Raw genomic sequence first — 20,770 nt, 5'->3', positions numbered from 1 at the left:
TAGCAACAGCCAAAAGGCAAAAAAAAAAAAAAATCCCATTTCACATAACCATTCGCTCTAAAAGTTTGTCCAGTTCTTCCTTAAATTTATTTAGGCTATTACCTTCCACAATGACAAATGGAAGTTTGTTCCACCTATCAACCACCTGCTGGCTAAAGGCAAATTTTTGCACATCTATTCTACAATTGTCACTCCTCAATTTGAATTTATGTCCCCTCAGGTGAGTAATCTGAGCAAAATAACAGTTATAATTACATTATATATATATTTATATATTAGCATTAGCCTTAGTAGAGGCATATGATGCAAGAAAGCAAGTTTATGTAGCATCAGCCAAAAAAAAAAAAATCCCATTTCACACAACCATTTGCTCTAAAATTTGTCCAGTTTTCCCTTGAATTTATTTAATCTATCAACTTCCACAATGACAGATGGAAGTTTGTTCCAACTATCAACCACCTGATGGCTAAAGGCAAATTTCTGCACATCTATTCTACAATTGTCACTCCTCAATTTGAATGTGTTCCTTCAGGTGAGTAAATCTGAGCAAGAGAAAGAATTCCATCAGCATTGAGCTTGCTCAAACCATTCAAGGCTATAAACCCCTTAATTATATCACCTTACAGGTGTCTAGTCTCCAGATGCTGCAATTTGCAGAACTTAGTCTTTCTTGGTAATAGCAACCCTTTGTTCCACTCATCAATCTCATTGCCCTTCTCTGTACTCGTTCCAGCAACTCTACATCCATCCTAAAATGACGCCTCCAAACCGGTATGCGTATCAAGGTGTAGCCTGACCATTGTGTTATATAAGTGGACAATCACCTCCTTATTCCTGCTAGCAAAATTTATGCACATCATTAACCAAACACCATGAGCTACTCTTACAGCTTACCTGTCTGCACTACTCAAAACACTTCATATCTGACTACACAATTAGCCCCCAGGTCCTTTTCATTCTCTACTACCCTGGTGTAGCACCACACAGTTGGTACATTACTTTGAGGTTACGGCTACCCATATGCAACACTTTACACTTGTCAATGTTAAACTTCAGTTGCCACTTCTCAGCCCATCTGCTCAACTTTTCTAGATCCTGTTGCAGTAGTATAGTACACTATCATTACTTTAACAACCCTGCCAACCTTCGTATCGTCTGCAAACTTAGATATTAACTCTGATATACCTTCCTCAGCATCACTGGGCCCAACATCGAACTCTGGGGGAATCCACTAATAACATTAGTCCACAAAGAGTAGGGTCTACTGATTGCCACTCCCTGTCTTCTCCCACTCAACCATCCTTTTATCCACTGCAACAACTTGCCCTTAATGCCATACTCTCCAATTTGTACAATAGTCTTCCATGTGCAACAGTATCAAAAGCTTTCCTAAAAATTTATTAAAATTTCCTAAAAACTTTCCTAAAACAGTAAACTTCTTGAAAGGATGGAAATAAAGGTAACTCGCCTGGTGAGATTGGCAAAAGAGCATCCTTATGAAGAAAGACTTCGAATATGTGGATTGCAGAGTTTGGAAACTAGACACCTTAGAGGAGATTTGATTGAGGTGTTTAAGGCTCTGAGAAGCAACAGTAAAATGAATGAGGATGAAATTATCAAGATTATAAATGATACTAGATCTAGGGGACATAAATTCAAGTTATGGGGGGGGGAGATGTTTAGATTGGACTGCAGGAAGTTTTATTTTAGCCAGCGAGTTATAAATTACTGGAATAAGTTGCCTACATGTGTGGTAGAGGATGACAGTTTGGGGAAATTCAAAGGTCATCTGGATAGTACCTTCAGGTGAGGGAAACACATAGGATGATAAGCTTAATTTCCTTTTCTTTTATTAATTATTAGTTTTGTTTTTTTTATCATTGTTTTATTTGGGGTTTTTTTTTTTTTTTTTTTGGCTGGTGCAGCATAAGACATATTCTTTCTTGCACCATGCAGCCATTATTAATACTAATACATGATATCAAAATTATTTTTTGCATCCAGTTCCTTTGTGACCACATCATTGTATCCAATCAAATTTGTCAGACAAGACTTCCCCTTAACAAATCCATGCTGTATCTGAATTATAACTGCAGTCTTTTCTAGATGATCCTGTAGTGCTTCTTTGACCAGTGACTTCCCTGAAACAGAAGTTATATTAACAGGTCAGTAATTACTCTTGTCACCCTTTGTGAATTGGGGACACATTTGCACATCTCCAGTCCATGGGAACCTCCCCTGAATCCAAAAAAAGCTTTCATAATTATGGTTAAGGGTTTGCTTACTTCCTTTGCTGCCTCCTTTAATATTACTGGATAGATCCCATCCACCCCAGGCACCTTTTTTATGTTAAATTTCAAAAATTTCTCCTCCACTTTGCTCTCAGTTATTACAAAATCATTTGGCTCCCTGCTAGAGTTTGATAAGCTTCTGGCCTCCATTTCCCTATAGACTTTCTCACGTGTGAATGTGGATGCAAAATACTCATTCAGTTTGTCAGCTACCTCAGCAGATTCATCAACAATTGAACTGTCAATATCAAGTGGACCAATCTGATTCATCCCCTTCCTTCTAGAGTTTATATAAGTAAAGAAGTCTTTGCTGTTTTTCTTTGCATCGTTTGCCAAAGATTTCTCATAATTTGCCTTTGCTTGCCTAACCTCCTTTGTGACTTGATTATAGGCTAACTTATATCTGGCATAAGTTTCTGTGTCACCTGACAATTTACATAAATCCCATGCATTTTTCTTCTCTGTCACAAGTCTCATCAATTCATCTACCAACCATTTAGGACTAAACCTTGAACAGTATTTCTTAGTTGGGACAAAATGCCTAGTAGCTTCCAAGATTACTTTCTTGAATGCTTCTCATTGAGAATTTGCTGTTGGTAACATCATCAGTTGATCCCATTGTATAGAATTTAAAAACAAATAAAAATTTGTAATTTCATTAAGGTTTGTCTTAGTTATTTATTTGTTGGTACTTTGTCATGTCTTTCCTCTTGTACAGCACCATATTATCCCCTATCAGCAGATTTTAGAACTAATTTTTTTTTGTCAGGCGATCCTTCTCCTCATGCCTTGAATAATTTACTTACTAATTTTGGTGGCATTCTGCTTATTACTTAGAGCTACCGAGAGCTCTGAATAGGGATACTTTAAAAGCTCAAAGAGTATGAAAAATGCTAATGATTTGATTAATGCAATGAAGAAGATAAATTATATATACAGTATACTGCAATGTACAATATTGCAGTATACTGTATATATGTACAATATACTACTAAACTGTAAATTTTGCATTAGGTGACAGATAAACAATCATTTTTACATAAGGCCTGGGATGTATTACTGTTATATAATTATATAATAGTAATGATTTGAATATTACTACTGGGAAGAAAGTAAGGTAAAAATGGAACACTACAGCAAACTTCAGCCGAAGACCAGAACTGTGTTGATCCAGTGAAGCCATAACGTATATTTCATACATCTCTGTCAATGCAAGCAAATCAAAAGAATACAAAACACATAAGAATTTAGAGTACACATTGGCAAAAATGGTGGCCCAGTGTTATCGACACTGCATGTTAATATATTAAAAGATATATTAAAATGTATGTTTCAAACACAATTATTAATTATGAATTTTAAATTTGATGTAACAAAGGATATGACCAAAAAAAAAATTTTAAAAGGTACATCCAGCCAAATATGACAATAATGTCAAGACCCAGTATGCATGTGTAATGTGCGGGGAGGAAAAAAGTGATTGGCAGTTCTAGCAAAGAAAGGCAAAAAAAAGGTTTATTTTCTTATATTAACAGTACAAAGAAGTGGCTGAATCATATTGGTCCACTTTATGCTTGGATTAACAGTTGATAATAATGTTCAGGTTGCTGACAAAGTAAATTTATCAATGAAGGTATATCAGGCTTAATGTCCAAGTTTGCAGGGTTATTAATGACAGTACTCTGCTGCAACAGGATCTAGAAAAGTTGGGCAGATGGGCTAAGTGAGAATGGCAACTGAAGTTTATAACATTGACAAATGAAAAGTACTGCATATGGGCAGCAGTAACCCCAGAGAAATGTACCAACTGGGTGGTACTATACTTAGGGTGATAGAGAATGAAAAAGACCTGGGGGTAATTGTGCAGTCAGATATGAAGTTTTCTCAGCAGTACAAACAGGCTGCCGGGGAAGGTGATGGGGTCTTGTCAATGATATACAGGAATTTTGTTAGTAGGGAGAAGGAGGTGATTATTGCTTTCTATAATAGCAATGGTCAGGCTATGCCTTGAGTACTGAGTACAGGTCTGGAGGCTTCATTTTAGAAAGGATGTAGAGGTGCTAGAATGAGTACAGAGAAGGGCAATAAGATTGGTGAGGGGAATGAGGGGGTGCACTTACTATGAAAGGCTTAATGTCTATAAATTGCAGCATCTGGAGACTAGGCATCTGCAAGGTGATCTGATTGAGGTGTATAAGGCCTTGAATGGGTTGGGCAGGCTCAATGCTGCTTGGATTTTTCCTCTTGCTCAGATTACAAACCTGAGGGGGCATAAATTCAAATTGAGAAGGACAGTTGTAGAATGGATGTGCAGAAATTTGCCTTTATCCAGCAAGCAGCTGATTGGTGGAACAAACTTCCATCTGTCATTGCGGAAGTTGATAGCTTAAATAAATCCAAGGAAGAACTAGACAAACTTTTGTAGCAAATGGTTGTGTGAAATGGTATTTTTTTTTTTTTCTGGCTGATGCTGTCTTGCTTTCTTGCATCATATGACTCTACTAATGCTAATGCTTAAGTGAATAGGCATTTTGCATCTACATTCAAAATGCCTATTCACAAATGCCTACATTCAAAATGCCTGAGTTGTTTACAAGGAGAATGCCAGAAGTTCATCAAATCTTAGAAGGAGCTAAATGATTCTGAAATAACTGAGAGGAAAGTGGAAGAGAAATTGTTATAGCTATATATAAAAAAGGCAACTAGGATGTATGGGATATATTCAATTATATTAATGGAGACAGCAAAAGAGGTTGGCAAACCTTTAGCCATAATTATTTGAGCAACCCTGGATTCAGGGGAGGTGCCTATGGTCTGTAGATGTACAAATGCATCCCCAATTTACAAAGAGGATCAAATGGTAACATTAGTAATGACAAACCTGTTAGCTTATCTTCTGTTCCAGGGAAAATAATGCAGTCATTTATTAAAGAAGTAATGCAGGACCATTGGACAGGAATGCAATTATACTGCAGTCACAGCATGGATTTGTTAAGAGGTGTTGTCTAACCAATCTGATAGGTTACTACAATGGAGTGAAAAAGAACTGGATGTAAAAAATTATTCTAACATCATATAGCTGAATTTCAGTAGAGCAGTTGGCACTGTTGCACATAAAAGACTGCTGTACAAACTGGAGCAGTGTGGCATGGAGGGCAAAGACAGAGTGGTTATTAATGGACACTGCTCTTCATTGATTAATGTTATTAGTGTTCCCCACCAGGGTTCAGTGCTGGGCCCATTGCTGTTTTCTATATTTATTAATGATACTGATGATGGTATATCAGGATTAATGTCTAAATTTTCAGGTGACACAAGGTTGGCAGGGTGATTAATGGCAGCAATCAAGGTAAACCACTGCAACAAGATCTAAAAAAATTAGGCAGGTGGGCTGGGAAATGGCAGATGAAGTTTAACATTGACAAGCGTGAGGTGCTGCATATTGATAACTGTAATCCGAGATTAATGTACTAACTGTGTGGTACTACACTTAGGGTAGTGGAAAATGAAAAAGATCTGGAGGTAATTGTGTGGTGGTTACACATGAGGTTCTCTGATCAATGATCAATGCAGACAGGTTACCAGGACTGCACATGGGGTTTTGTCACTGTTATACAGGAACTTTGCTAGCAGGGATAAGGAGGTGATCCCTCTGTACAAGGCAACGGTTAGGCCACACACTGAGTACTGCATACAGGTCAGGAGGACTGATTTTCGAAAGGATGTAGATCTGCTGGAACAGGAGCAGGTGCAGTCTTGCCAAGAAAGGCTTCAGTCCTGCAAACTGTAGAGTCAAGAGACTGGGCACCTGTGAGGTGATCTGTTCGAGATGTTTAAGGCTTTGAATGGATTGAGCAAGCTCAAAGCTACCAGCATTCTTCGTCTTGCTTAGACTACAGACAAGGTGGCATAAATTCAAATTGAGGAGTTCCAGGACAGATATGTGGAGGTGTGTCTTCGGCCAGCAGGTGTTTGATTGTTGGAACAAACTTCCATCTGTTATTGTGGAAGTGGGTTGTTTGAAAAAATTCAAGAAAGAACTAGACAAATTTACTGGAAGAGATCGACAGGTGATGCAGGAAGTTCGTTTTTGTTTTTTGACAAATACTTTATAAGCTTACTTTCTTGTAGTTTAGTAACAAATGCCACTACTGTGATTAGTTAATGGTAAAGAAGGTGATGAATAGAGTACAGGCAATAATGCTAAATATGATAGATGGATAAACAGCAGTATACTGCTGAAAAGTTATAATACTCAGTGATGCTGGTGTTGTAAAGCCCATCATCCAATGGGCGGACCTTGCATTATCCCATCATCCAATGGGCGGACCTCTCTTCCTACCTACAGGAGTAAGTAGGAAGAGAGGTAGTTAGACTGCATATATTATATGGTGTAGTGAGAGTAATCGGCTAGTGGGTGCGGGAGGGTGAAAGACAATAATTAAAAACAATTAAATAAATATAAAATTATATTTGATGTAATGAAGTGTATGGTTGAAATATTATTATAATGGTAAAAAAAGTTAAAGGGAAAAAAAAGAGATAACATCCAGTCAAATTAAGACAGTAGTGTGGAAGGGAACCTGAATATATGTATAATGCATGAACAGAAACAAAGTGACCACCAGTCAATAGTAAATAAGGCAAATAATACAGCAGAAACAATAATGCTAAATATGACAGAGATAGGTAGCACTACTTTGCTGAAAAGTTGCAACATTCAGGCATGCTGGGGATTGTAAAGCCCATCCTCCAATGGGAGGCCCTAGCACTGGAACAGTGGTATGTAGTTTGATTCTGTATAGTAGAGGTTCCCAAACAACTATACCTTAAGCCTCCCCCTTACAATGTTTCATAAATTCCATATTCCACCCAGTTTAGCAACAAGTGCAAATAAACAGATCTGACATAAAATTTAGCTATTAATATACACGATTTTGTAAATTAATATATATACTTCCACACATTTCATCTCAAGGAAATAAAATACAAATAACAAAAATAAATAAAAAAACACCTTCATACCTGGATTAGTGGGATGGTTTATCCATATTTTGTTAAAAAAGTGCTTTATGAAAACAAATGCACCCCCCCCCAAAAAAACAAGCATTCCCCCAGAGGGCATCCCCACACTTTGGGAACCTCTGGTATATAGTATAAGGAGAGAAATCAACTTGAGGATGTGTTGTTTGTTTGTTATTTGGTTTTTAGGCGCATTAGCAACTAAGGCCATATTGCTCTGGGGATATGCGGTGGTCAACCCCTGACCTTTCCGCATCCTCCGTATTTGGTGGTCACAGGTCGAACCCCGGTCTAATCAAGAAGCAGGTGCTATGCACTGCCACTCCTACCCACCTGGCTACGGAGGCGCCTGAGGATGTGGGAGGGTGAAAAATAATAAATAAACAATTAAAGTAGAAGAGATTATTATTATTATTATCCACACGGCGCAAGGAAGCCTGCGGCTTATGCTGCACCAGCCAAAAAAAAATTTCTGAATTACCCCGAAAGAGAGAGAGAGTGTGTAGAAGGGAGTCACCAAGAAAGAAAAGAACGATGATATCCAGCTCAGGACCCTGGGTGTGCCAGGCCCATACTCACCAGATGTGAGCCGCTGGGGTTACTGCAATGGATAAAGGGATGGTTGCGTGGGAGACAGCAGAGAGTGGTAATAAATGGACACTACTCTACGTGGACTAATGTTATTAGCAGTCTCCCAGGGTTCGGTGCTGGGCCCATTGTTGGTATATCGGTGAAGGTATATCGGGCTTAATGTCCAAGTTTGCAGGTGATACAAAGGTTGGAAGGGTTGTTAATGACATTAAAGACAGTATGATACTGCAACAGGATCTAGAAAAGTTAGGCACATGGGCTGAGAAGTGGCAACTGAAGTTTAACATTGACAAATGCAAAGTACTGCATATGGGTAGCAGTAACCCAAGAGAAATGTATCAACTTTGTGGTACTACATTCAGGGAGGTGGAGAATGAAAAAGACCTGGGGGTAATTGTGCAGTCAGGCTGCCAGAGCAGTTTCATGGAGTTTTGTCAATAATATATAGGAATTTTGCTGGCAGAGACAAGGAGATGATTATCTCTTTGTATAAGGCAATTGTCAGGCCACACCTTGAGTACTGCATACAGGTCTGGAGGATTCATTTTAGAAGGGATATAGAGTTGCTTGAGCGAGTACAGAGAAGGGCAACAAGACTGGGTAGAGGAACAAAGGGGGTGCACTTATGAAGAAAAGATTAAATTCTGCAAGTTGCAGCATCTGGACACTTCCACTTGCTCAGACTAAGAACCTGAGGGGGCATAGATTCAAATTGAGGAAAGACAGTTGTAGAATAGATGTGCGGAAGTTTGCCTTTAGCCAACGGGTAGTTGATAGCTTAAATAAATTTAAGGCTGAACTATACAAACATTTGGAGTGACCGGATGGGTGAAATGGGAAGGGTTTTTTTTTTTTTTTTTGGCTGATATATATGGGGTGACTCAAAAATACACAGCATAAATTCAGGAATGAGTTCCTCATATGTAGACAATAAAAATATTTTATATCAACATAGTTCCGGAAATGCTTGGTTTCCAAGTTTTGAAGGTCTGTCTATGATACTTAACTATTCACATCACCTTATAGTAATTGTTCAAAATGTCCATCTTGTCTGAAAACAGGCCTCACACTGACGTCTCATGAACTCGCGAAGACAATGACAAATTCCTGGCATGTTTCATATTGTCTCACAATCTGCCACAATTCAATTGCGGAGAGTTTCCACATCAGCTACCGGAGTCGAATACACCAATGACTTTAAATGGCCCCTGCAAGAAGAAATCTAGTGGGTTTAAATCAGCTGAGCGTGGAGGCCAGGCAGTTGTTCCACCTCTATCCACCGACCAGGAAACCTTCGATTCAGGTAATTGCGGGCTAGGTGGCTGAAATGTGCGGGACCGCCATCATGCATGAAGTGTGCTTGTTGACGAATGATCAGTGGCGTGTCGTCCAAGAAATCTGGCATGCTGTATTCCAGAAAGTTTCTGTATATTTTTGATGATAAGTTTCTGTACCCCATGTACTTTTGGAAGTACATGGGGCCCAAATAACTTATCATCAAAAACATCTGCCCAGATGTTGAGGCTGAACCGCTGTTGGTGATGTGATGGAAGAATTGCATGTGGGTTTTCCTCAGCCCATACATGCTGATTGTGAAAGTTTTGGATTCCGTCTCATGTGAACTGCTTCATCTGTGAATATCACTAAGGCAGGAAAGTGAGGAGATGTACCATACTGCTGCAAAAACCACTGGCAGAACATTACTCGTGCAGGGTAATCTGCTGGTGACAAGGCCTGTACCAGTTGCAAATGGTAAGGATATAGTTGGTGTTCTCGCAACACTCTCCAAATAGTCGAAAGTTGAACAGCCAGTTGCATTGCTATTCTGCATGTGCTGATTCCAGGAGTGGCATGCACAACATCCAAAATATCCTCCTCTACTTCAGGAGTCGTAGATCTTGGTCTTCCTCTGTCGGCAGCAGATTTTGGACAAAATCCAAAATCTCCTCCTCTACTTCAGGAGTTGCAGATCTTGGTCATCCTCTGTCGGCAGCATGAGGTGTAAAGGTCCCATGTTCACAAAGGCGGCGATGGATACCTTCAAACATTTTCCTGTCTGGACATCTTTGTTCTGGAAACCTTTCATGGTATAAACAATGATCATCCTCCAGAGCACTGCCATCCACCAAACCATACATAAAGTGCATATCCACTTGCTCCTGATTTGACTACATGGTCGGAATGGAAAACCACCAGATTCTGTCAGTACCTTGTGATTTGTTTATATCAACATAATAAACAAAAAGTTCTCCGCATGAATAGAACCCATAAATAACAAATCGCATATGACAGAATCCATCAGCCAGTCTGTACTTGGCACAAAACTTGTTTATTCGGCAACATTTACAAACTTTAGTAAAATTGCTGAGTACCTTAAGAGGATAATGGGCGCTGAGACACAAGAGCCCATATCCAGATATTAAATGAGATGTCAAACTAGCAGAGACTGGCAGTGTAACGGTCCTGCTACACACCCTGAGATTCTGGGCAACCCTAACCAAAGCCTGTATGGGTTGGCCCTGATACAACTAGCCCATCACTGGCATAAATCCCTGTAGGGTAAAATAAGACAAAGACAAAATTGTATATTGTCAAACCAGGTATAGTAAATTGCAATTAAAGAAGCATTAGCCCAAATTGTCACACATAGCTAAATACTTGATTGCCAATGTTACTTGCATAATGTTCAGGCTAAAACTGCTGAAAGAACCAAGAGTGCTGGGCTCCCCACTAGGTCAGGATTGGGCCCTGTGAGTGTGGGAGCCTAGAACACTGAGAGTAGTCTAAAACGCCGCTCTAGGCCAGGATGAGCCCTGCGAGAGCCGGGGTAATACTAACACATAGAATATTGGGAGAAAGGGACTCCCCCACCAGGACAGGATTGGGCCCTGCGAGTGAGGGGGGGCCTCATAAAACACACTGGTGTTCCCGCTCTAGGCCAGGATTGAGCCCTGCGAGAGCCGGGGCACCACTAACACGTAGAATATAAAGAAACTTTGGGAGGGAGGAGTTCCCCCCCACTAGGACAGAATTGGGTGCTGCGAGTGAGGGGGCCCCTGCCTCCTAAAACACACTGGAGAGCCCGCTCTAGGCCAGGATTGAGCCCTGCGAGAATTGGGCACTCAAGTAAATTGATTAATAACCTAATTGTTAAAAGTGATAATCTACCCACCCAATAAGAGTAAAGTAGAATCTGGCTGCCTCCTCGTGGCTAGGGATGGGAGCGGGGGGTTGGGGCACACCTCGCCCTCGACCCCCTGCTGCTAAATGCCAGAAGCCAGCCACACACAACACAAAACAACATACTACACACACTAAAATAACATTAAGTAAACTCCAACTATTAATTATAATTATCAAGCTTTAACTTTAACCTTTAACTTAACTTTTATTTAACCTAACTTAACTATAACTCCTTTTTTTTTTTTTTTTTTTTTCCCCTTAGAGCAATTATTAATGATCTTGAGATCCTGCTGGCACTAAACAAAAGCTTAACACACGGCGGATATAGGGGTGACCCTGGAAACCGCCAGTAACATACAAAATTACTTTGCAGTACCTTGTGATGAAGGAAATCACCTGCAGGAGATAAGACATTCCAGTTAATAACTCAGGAACTAAGCATTTCCGGAACTATGTTGATATAAAATATTTTTATTGTCCACATATAAGGACCTCATTCCTAAAGTTTTGCCGTGTATTTTTGAGACTGTATAAGCTTGCTTTCTTGCACCATATGCCTCAACTAATGCTAATTACTGTTGTTGCAAAGATGCATGGATAAGAGCCTTGTTCTAAAGTTTAACTGGAAAAAAGTATACAAAGCAAAAGGAAAAGTGAAGGAAAGAACCACCAAACTGCAAGTGTCCAACCTATAAGAAATGACCATATATAATATATATATATATATATATATATTATTATTATTATTAGCTATATGGTGCAAGGAAGCCTGAGGCTTTTGCTGAACAAGCAAATAAAACAAAAAAAAAAGAAATCCCCGATTTATCCAGAGAGAGAGAGAGAGAGAGAAAAGCAGAAGGGAATCACCAAGAAAGAGAAGAATGATGATACCCAGCTTAGGACAATCGGTATGCCAAGCCCATACTCACCAAATGTGAGCCATAGTAAAGCGTTATTAATATTGGTAGATGATATTTGTGGGCTGGTGCCATTGCCATGGAAATAAATAGACTACGACCATAATATAATATATAATATTATTTTTTAGATTAGTATTTGAAGAAGAGTTAATTGGTATTTGCAAAGAGTTAATTAGTATTTGACAAAGAGTTAATTATTATTTTAAGAAGAGTAGTGAAAAAATGAAGGAATACCCAGATAAATCTAGGGAGAATGCATAGGCAAAAAATTTAGTGTTAAAAAATAGAAATACATAATATACAAAAACTCATTGTTGTATACCTACACTTCATATATACATATATTTACTGAGAAGTATGGAAGGTACACTGACATTAATAAATAGACTGTATTTATGGGCTAATGCACTTGCAATGGCAATAGATGCATTACGTCCATAATGAGTTGTATATAGTATTTTTTATTATCAGGAATATTATAGTAAGAAAATCATGTTAAGATAATAATATTAAAATGTATATATATATATATATTGATTGAGCTATAGAAAATGCATAGGATAATATAATGCACAAGGGTTAGTACACAAAAGAATAATATATATACAAAACTTATCGTTGCTTACCCACAATCTAGGTGACTTCGTCTGGGGTCAGCCTCCCAAACTGAAAGTAACACAGCGATAAGGGGTTCTTTGTTTCTGTGATGAACAATATGCACTAAGGCGAAATCAATTTTGAGGTTGTAACATAATTTGGTGTAATATAACATGTAATAAATTTAGAGGATACATAAATAATTTGAATCTAAACCATAATACAATAAGAATGGGCTTGGCATACACAGGGTCCTAAGCTAGATATCATCATTCTTCTCTTTCTTGGTGATTCCCTTGTATTTCTGTATGTCTCTCTCAGGGTAACTTGGAAATTTTTTTTTTATCTGGTGCACCATAAGCCACAGGCTTCCTTGCACTATGTGGCTAGTAATAATAATAATAAAGATTTTTTAAATTACTGAAAAGCACTCATTGATCATCAGTGACCCTTTGGTGTCCCATATATTAAATAAATCTATAAAGTCCCCTAACTATTCTCAGCTGCCCCTGGCTGTTTTTGATTTAGCACATATTCTTTTGTTTTTTTATTTGTGTAGTTTTTCTATTCAGAACATATTATAAACACAGTTTATAATAAAAGAGGTAAGCAGCAGCCATTATCAATCCACTGCAGGATAGAAGCCTCCTCAACAATTCATGTTGAAGGAAATGGACCATAATCTGCCATGCTAGTCCAGTGCAGATCGACCGCACTGGACTAGTGTGGCAGTATTTAGTAGTCGGGGGTTTAAACCACGGTCTACTCAAAGAGCGTTTGCTACTGAACTCCCACTCCGCTTCACAACGGCCTAAAGTATTATAATGTATAAAATATTATAGAGAACAATGATCAATGGGTGCTTTGCAGTAATTGAAAAAATCTTTCTTATTGTATTATGGTTTAGATTCAAATTACTTATGTAACTTATAAATTTATTATATGTTATATTACACCAAATTATGTTTTGTGTAATATAAACCTCAAAACTGATTTCGCCTTAGTGCATATTGATCATCACAGAAACAGAGAACCCCTTATCACTGTTACTTTCGATTTGGGTGGTTGACCCCAGACAAATTCACTTAGATTGTGGATAAGCAACAATAGGTTTTGTATATTATCCTTTTGTATACTATTATATTATATTATCTTATTCGTTTTCTATATCACATTATGCAATTTATCGAGGTATGTATCTTAATATAATCTTCCCCATATTACAAAAATACTATATATGTATATAAACTAAAATAAAATATATGCCAATAGCATGGCGAACAAGTAGAGTGACAATTGGATATGAATTATACATATATATATATATATATATATATGCATATATGTGTGTGTATATATTATTTTATGTAATGACTGGAAATGGTTGCATTAGCCATTTTAGCATTTTAGGTAAATTGTTTTAATCCAAAACAGGATTCTGTTCAGCAGATAGGTAGTACATACAGTTCATCATTTTTCAAAGCCACCAACGTGCGTAAATGATGAATTACACGACGAGAAAAGTTCAGGTAGTCTGTAAGATGAGTCATTGTTTTTACCGTCACCACTCATGCCTAACTCACGAAAGGTTTATGAAACGAGTCGGTGGTGATTACAGTTGAAAACCACTAGCCGAGAAAACAAATGAAAATGCCTACGACATATACGTGGAGTGTGTGTATATATATTATGCAATACACTGTATACCGGGAATATCCATATATGAAATACACTTCATATTAACATACTTTTTCAGTTTACTTGAAATAGCTTTATAATGGGCCAAAAAGTCATTACGACCGCAATCCATTTCTTTGGACTGCAGACACATGCCCTCTTGTGATACAAAATTGCAGCAAATGCTTTAAAAAAAAAAAGGTCTTTACGCTGAATTATTATTATTATTAGAATATTTATTATTATTAGCATTATTATTATTATTTATTTATTTTATTTCTTTTTTTTTATTATTAGCCATATGGAATGAATGCGTCCCTATTAAAAGGACGCATTCATTCCATATGGACTGCACGGCAGGATCATTTAGACAACACTTCAGTTATAGCTCGGACACAGCATGGCTTTGTTAAGGGGATGTCTTGCCTGACCAATTTGATTGGATACTATGATGCAGTCACAAAAGAACTGGATGCAGGGAATAGCTTTGATATTATATACTTGGATCTTAGAAAGGCTTTTGATACTGTTGCACATGGAAGACTGCTACACAAATTGGAGCAGTGTGACATTGGAGGCAAATTGCTGCTATGGATAAAGGAGTGGTTGAGGGGGAGAAGACAGAGAGTGGTAATCAATGGACACTGCTCATCGTGGACTAATGTTATTAGTGGAGTCCCTCAGGGCTCAGTGTTGGGTCCATGATTGTTTTCTGTATTTATAAATGATATTGATGATGGTATATCAAGCTTAATGTCCAAGTTTGCAGACGATACAAAGGTTGGCAGGGTTGTCAAGGACACTACTGACACTATGCTGCTGCAACAGGATCTGGAAAGGTTGAGCAGATGGGCTGAGATGTGGCAAATGAAGTTTAACATTGACAAATGTAAAGTACTACACATGGGAAACAGCAACCCCAGAGCAACGTATCAACTCTGTGGTACTACACTGACAGTGGTAGAGACTGAAAGGGACTTTGGGGTGGTTGTGCAGGCAGATATGAAGTTTTCTGAGCAGTGCAGACGGGCTGCAAGAGTAGCTCATGGAGTATTGTCAATGATATACAGGAATTTTTCCAGCAGGGATAAGGAGGTGATTATTCCCTTGGTCAGGCCACACCTAGAGTACTGTATACAGGTCTGGAGGCCTCATTTCAAGAAGGATGTACAGCTGCTGGAACGAGTACAGAGAAGGGCAACAAGATTAGTGAATGGAACAAAGGGGTGCTCTTACGAAGAAAGGCTTAAGTTTTGCAAATTACAGTGTCTGGAGACTAGGCACCAGCGAGGTGATCTGATAGAGGTGTATAAAGCCTTGAATGGTTTGAGCATGCTCAATGCTGATGGGATTCTTCCCCTAGCTCAGAATAATCACCTGAGAGGGCATAAATTCAAATTGAGGAAAGACAGATGTAGGATAGACGTGCGGAAATTTGCCTTTAGCCAGCGGGTGGTTGGTTGGTGGAACAGACTTCCATCCCTTGTAGTGGAGGTTGATAGCCTAAATAAGTTTAAGGCTCAGCTGGACAGGTGTTTTGAACGAACAGAGGGGTGAAATGGGTTTTTTTTTTTTTTTTTTTTTTTGGCTGATGCTGCATAAGCTTGCTTTCTTGCATCAAATGCCTCTACTAATAATGCTAATGCTAATGCTAAAAGGAACGTGAGTTATCCAGTCACTGATTTCTTAAAACATAAACCGTAAAGTTAATAAACCGTTCAAAGGTAGCGTGTGCAATTCATTTTGGTATGGGGATCTCTGGAGATGGCAGGATCTCTGATAGATTGATTCGCGCCCTACGCTGTGGCTAAGCCAGATTGTGATCAGCAGCTAATTATACTGTTCCCAAAGGCAAATTACGCTGCACATTTTCAAATTTTAATGAGGCTCGTGCTGCACTTATTATGAGCATTACTACTGACAAATGATGCAAGGAAGCAAGCTTCAACAAACAATAAAACAACACGACCTCATCTTCTATCCCTTCTAGGAAGAATTACATAAAATTGTTTGCCTAATTCTTCCTAATTTGCCTAATTTATTTATTCGAATTTATTCAAATTACCCACTACCACAACGCCAAAGGGAATTTTGTTCCAACCCCAAGGACTCACATCTGGTGAGTATGGGCTTGGCATACCCAGGGTCCTGAGCGCTGGACATCATCATTCTTCTCTTCTTTGGTGATTCTCTCCCTCACTCTCTCTCTCTCTCGGTAGTTCAGAAATTTTTTTGGCTGGTGCAGCATAAGCCTCAGGCTTCCTTGCACCATGGGGCTAATAATAATAATATTATTATTAGAGATTTTTAATAATAATATTATTAGAGAATTGGAGAGTGGGTGCGAGAGTGCATGTGAACAGGAGAATATGAATTGATTTTTTAGAGTTGCTTTATATTTCTAGTAACAAAACTTTAGTTTAAACTGAATTTAGATAGAGATTTTGTAGGTTACTTAGTATCGGTAAGGGTATCAAATCCACGTGTGGACAGGTTTTGCAGCTCCCGCGAACGTTAAGTTTTTAATTATATTTAGCCGCTTTATTGACTTAATTGTTAGATTAAATTGTTTTCTATAAGTAGCTTATAGACCTAGTCAAGCTCCGTGTCTGCGCGGTAGCACAGTGGTATCGTCACCGTACTCCCCACACCGGGTGGAAAAGGCCTGGGTTCGAATCTCGTCGATAACGCGAGGAACTTTAATGGGCTTTTTTCACTCCGTGGCTGAGTTAGTTGGTCTCAGGCGTAGATAGCAAGGTTTTTCTCCCCAGTAACTGGGATTTTTTCGTCCAGCAAAACAGGCAAATCAACCATAGAACATACGCAATGTACAGACACAAATACGGGTTAATGTATTTAATTACGGGCAACCCTAAAATAATAATAATAATAATAATAGTCAAGCTCCGTGGTTTATTTTGAAATTAGATAGAGCGATTTGGAAAGTAACTAATACCTCGTATCAGTAGATTAACCGATCGTAACTTACCGCCATTGTAATACGATACAACGTGTGGAACGGAAAAATAGATAGCGAATATAGTATATCAATTAATCAGTAAAATTTATTAATCTTATTAAATTTCATTGTCAATTGAATTGTATTTTTTTAACTAAATAAATATAGCAACCTAGTTATTACAAACGTAACATCATAAATTAATACATATAAGTTGATAGGGGATAAGGAAGTCATATAACTTAACTCGAAGATAATATTTGATACCGAAATACATATATATTGTATATAGTGTTATAATTGCATTGGGATATAGGTTTAGGGTTATATTTTGTATTGGAATTTTATTCAACTTTTTTGAAAAGGAATCAGACAAGAGCAGCAAAACAAAAGGCTCAAACCTGTGGAAGTGCTGTGGGTCAGGGGAGAACTGAGGGGGGCCGGTTGTCCTCTAAACCAGTCTATTGAAATGCACTGTTTGTTTGATGTTTCTGGACCAATCAGAAACGGGACATGATATTGACAAAAGGAATGTCTTCGTGTGTGTGTGTGTGTGTGTGTGTGTGTGTGTGTGTGTGTGTGTGTGTGTGTGTGTGTGTGTGTGTGTGTGTGTGTGTGTGTGTGTGAGAGAGAGTGTGTGTGTGTGTGTGTGTGTGTGTGTGTGTGTGTGTGTGTGTGTGTGTGTGTGTGTGTGTGTGTGTGTGTGTGTGTGTGTGTGTGTGTGTGTGTGTGTGTGCGCGCGATTAAGAAGTGCAAGGAAATCAGGCGTAAACTCGGCATTGTTAAGCGCTTATATGAGAGCTTGAAGAACAGGGTGGATATCCTCGAAGGATTTAAACTGACGGGCCCATCAAGCTCCCAGCTGCCCACATCAATGCCAGAACTTGCACTTCAACATCACGCAAAACAGCGGCAATCCCCAAGGCAGAATGCGCTGGTCCGAAAAGAACTAGTTGTTGTAGATGACTATTGTCAGAGAAACAGGGAACATATTGTGCAAAAAGGAGTGATGGAAAAAGGACCAGGGGTATGTCGGCCAGGAGCAAATGTTGATGACATTATACTGTAGATATCATCCTTTAAGGGCAGAAAGGGTGATATTATTGTACACGGCACTAATGATATCAAGACTAGGAGACCGACAGATTAATGGTGGGATTTTTTTTTTGCTGGTGCGACATAAGCTCATACACTTGTTTCTTGCATCACATGCCTCTACTACTACTACTATTACTTAACAAGTACAAGACAATGCTGAAAAAAAGATGTAAGTTAGGGTTGAATTTGAAAGTGTCTCCAATTCTGCCCAAACACGATAGAAGGGGTATATGATAAGAGCCTTGTCGATAAATTCGGCTCTGGAGAGATTCTGCAAGCCTCAGGGAGTAGAATTTTCATCAGCCTGGCCTGTGCTTGTTAACAGGAGAGACTGATTCTAAACGAATGGGATAACTTAAAGACAAAGGGTGCAAGAATATTTGCTGATGCTATCGAGGCAGAGCTAGGGGGTCGGAAAATTGCTAGCTTGGGGGGGGGGTACACAGAATAATAGATTAACAGTAGCAGCAGGCAGAGGTAAAAGTGATTCGTGCACTGCTTTTATTGAAATGCAATTGAGCAGCAGCCTGGAAAACAAGATAGTAGTACCGGCATGTGATGCAAGAAAGCAATTGTATGAGATTATGCAGCCTCCCCTCCCCCAAAAAAAATCACACCATTCCCTCCAAATGCCTGTCCAGTTCCTCCTTAAATTTATTCAACCTATCAAATTCCACAACGACAGATGGAAGTTTGTTCCAGCAATTAACCACCCACTGGCTAAAGGCAAATTTCCGCACATCTATTCTACATCTGCCTTTTCTTAATTTGAATTTATGCCACCTTAGGTTCGAAATCTGAACAAGTGGACGGATCCCATCAGAATTCAGCGTTCTCAACCCATTCAAGACCTTATACACCCCAATCAGATCACCGCGCAAGTGCCTAGTCTCCAGCCCCTGCAATTTGCAGAACTTAAGCCTCTCTTGGTAAGAGGATCCCTTCATTCCCCTCACCAATCTTGTTGCCCTTCTATGTACACGCTCAAGCAAATCGACATCCTTCCTAAAATGAGGCCTCAAGACCTGTACGCAGTATTCAAGGCGTGGCCTGACCATTGCCTTATACAGAGGGACAATCACCTCCTTTTTCCTGCTACCAAAATCACTATATATCATTGAGAAAGCCCCATTACCTGCCCTGGCAGCCTGTCTGCATTTCTCAGAAAACTTCAAAACTGACTGCACAAATACCCCCTCGTCTTTTTCATTTTCTACCACCTTAATTAAGTGTAGTACCACACAGTTGGTACATTTCTCTGGGGTTACTGTTACCCGTATGCAGTACTTTGCATTTGTCAAGGTTAAACTTTAGTTGCCACTTCTTAGCCCATCTGCCCAAATTATCTAGTTCCTTTTGCAGTAGCACCCGGCCATTACTGCCACTAACAAACCATCTTTGTATCATCTGCAAATTTCGACACTAAGCCTGATATACCTTCATGAATATCATTGATAAATATACAAAACAACAGTGGACCCAACACCGAACCCTGTGGGACTCCACTAATAACATTAGTCGACGAAGATCAGCACACATTGATTACCACCCTCTGTCTTCTCCCACTTAACCATCCTTTTATCCATTGTAGCAACTTACCCTTAATACCATTCTGCTCTAATATGTACAATAGTCTTCATGGGCAACAGCGTCAAAGCTTTCCTGAAATCCAAATATAGGATATCAAAATTATTTTTTGCATCTAGTTCCACTGTAATCACATCATAATAACCAATCAAATTTGTCAGACAAGATTTTCCCTTAACAAACCCATGCTGTGTCTGAATTATTGCTGCAGTCTTGTCTAGATGATCCCTGCAATGCATCTTTAACCAGTGACTCAATTATTTTACCCGGAAGAGAAGTTAAACTAACTGGTCTGTAATTACTCGTGTCACCCTTCGATCCCCCTTTGTGAATTGGGGATACATTTGCAGCAGTCCTGGAAATCGATTGCACAAGATGCAAGCGATTTCCAGGACTGCTGGGAGTAGTCATAGAGGAACACGTAAATACATGGGCTGTGTTAGGGTAACTAAGAGTAAAAACAGCTGTATCTATACTTCCATTTAAAACATTGCTAGGAGTATAGTTAATAAATTCGATGAGCTTGAAGGGCTAGCCAAGACATCAAAGGCAGATTTGTTGGGATATCAAAGACATGGTATCGCACTGCTTATATCTGTGTGACATAGTGTCACACAGGCATAAACAGTGCAGAAGTGGAAGTTGAGCAGTACAATGTGTACAGAAAGTATAGATGGGACAGGAAGGGAGGAGCGGTTAGGCTGTTAGTTAAGAAAGACATAAAATCTCAAGATGTGCATCTAATTGATGTGAGAGGACAATACAATGTTGAGTCTGTTTCGTGTGGCATAAGCACTGGTAAAGAAAAAATGAGATTAGGTGTGTGTTACAGGCCTAACGAACCT

The 20,770-nt window shown here is 39.0% G+C and overlaps 1 protein-coding gene across 2 annotated transcripts in view; it reads right to left on the bottom strand.

Annotated features, from left to right (window-relative positions):
• Positions 1-14,436, bottom strand: part of Hap40 (Huntingtin-associated protein 40 kDa) — a 246,830-nt gene extending 232,394 nt beyond the window's left edge. The window contains exon 1 of one of the 2 annotated variants that reach the window (XM_090387399.1): positions 14,353-14,436. In XM_090387399.1, the coding sequence (XP_090243525.1) occupies positions 14,353-14,435 (83 nt within the window). In that variant the 5' untranslated portion in view covers position 14,436. The other variant, XM_090387398.1, reaches the window with a different exon arrangement.
• Positions 14,437-20,770: the final 6,334 nt, after the last annotated feature.

The sequence above is a fragment of the Mastigoproctus giganteus genome, chromosome 13, assembly GCF_048544385.1.
Source record: "Mastigoproctus giganteus isolate SK-2022 chromosome 13, ASM4854438v1, whole genome shotgun sequence".
NCBI lineage: Eukaryota > Metazoa > Arthropoda > Arachnida > Uropygi > Thelyphonidae > Mastigoproctus > Mastigoproctus giganteus.
The sequence above is the reverse complement of the archived record's forward strand: the minus strand, read 5'-3'. Positions and strand labels throughout refer to the sequence as shown.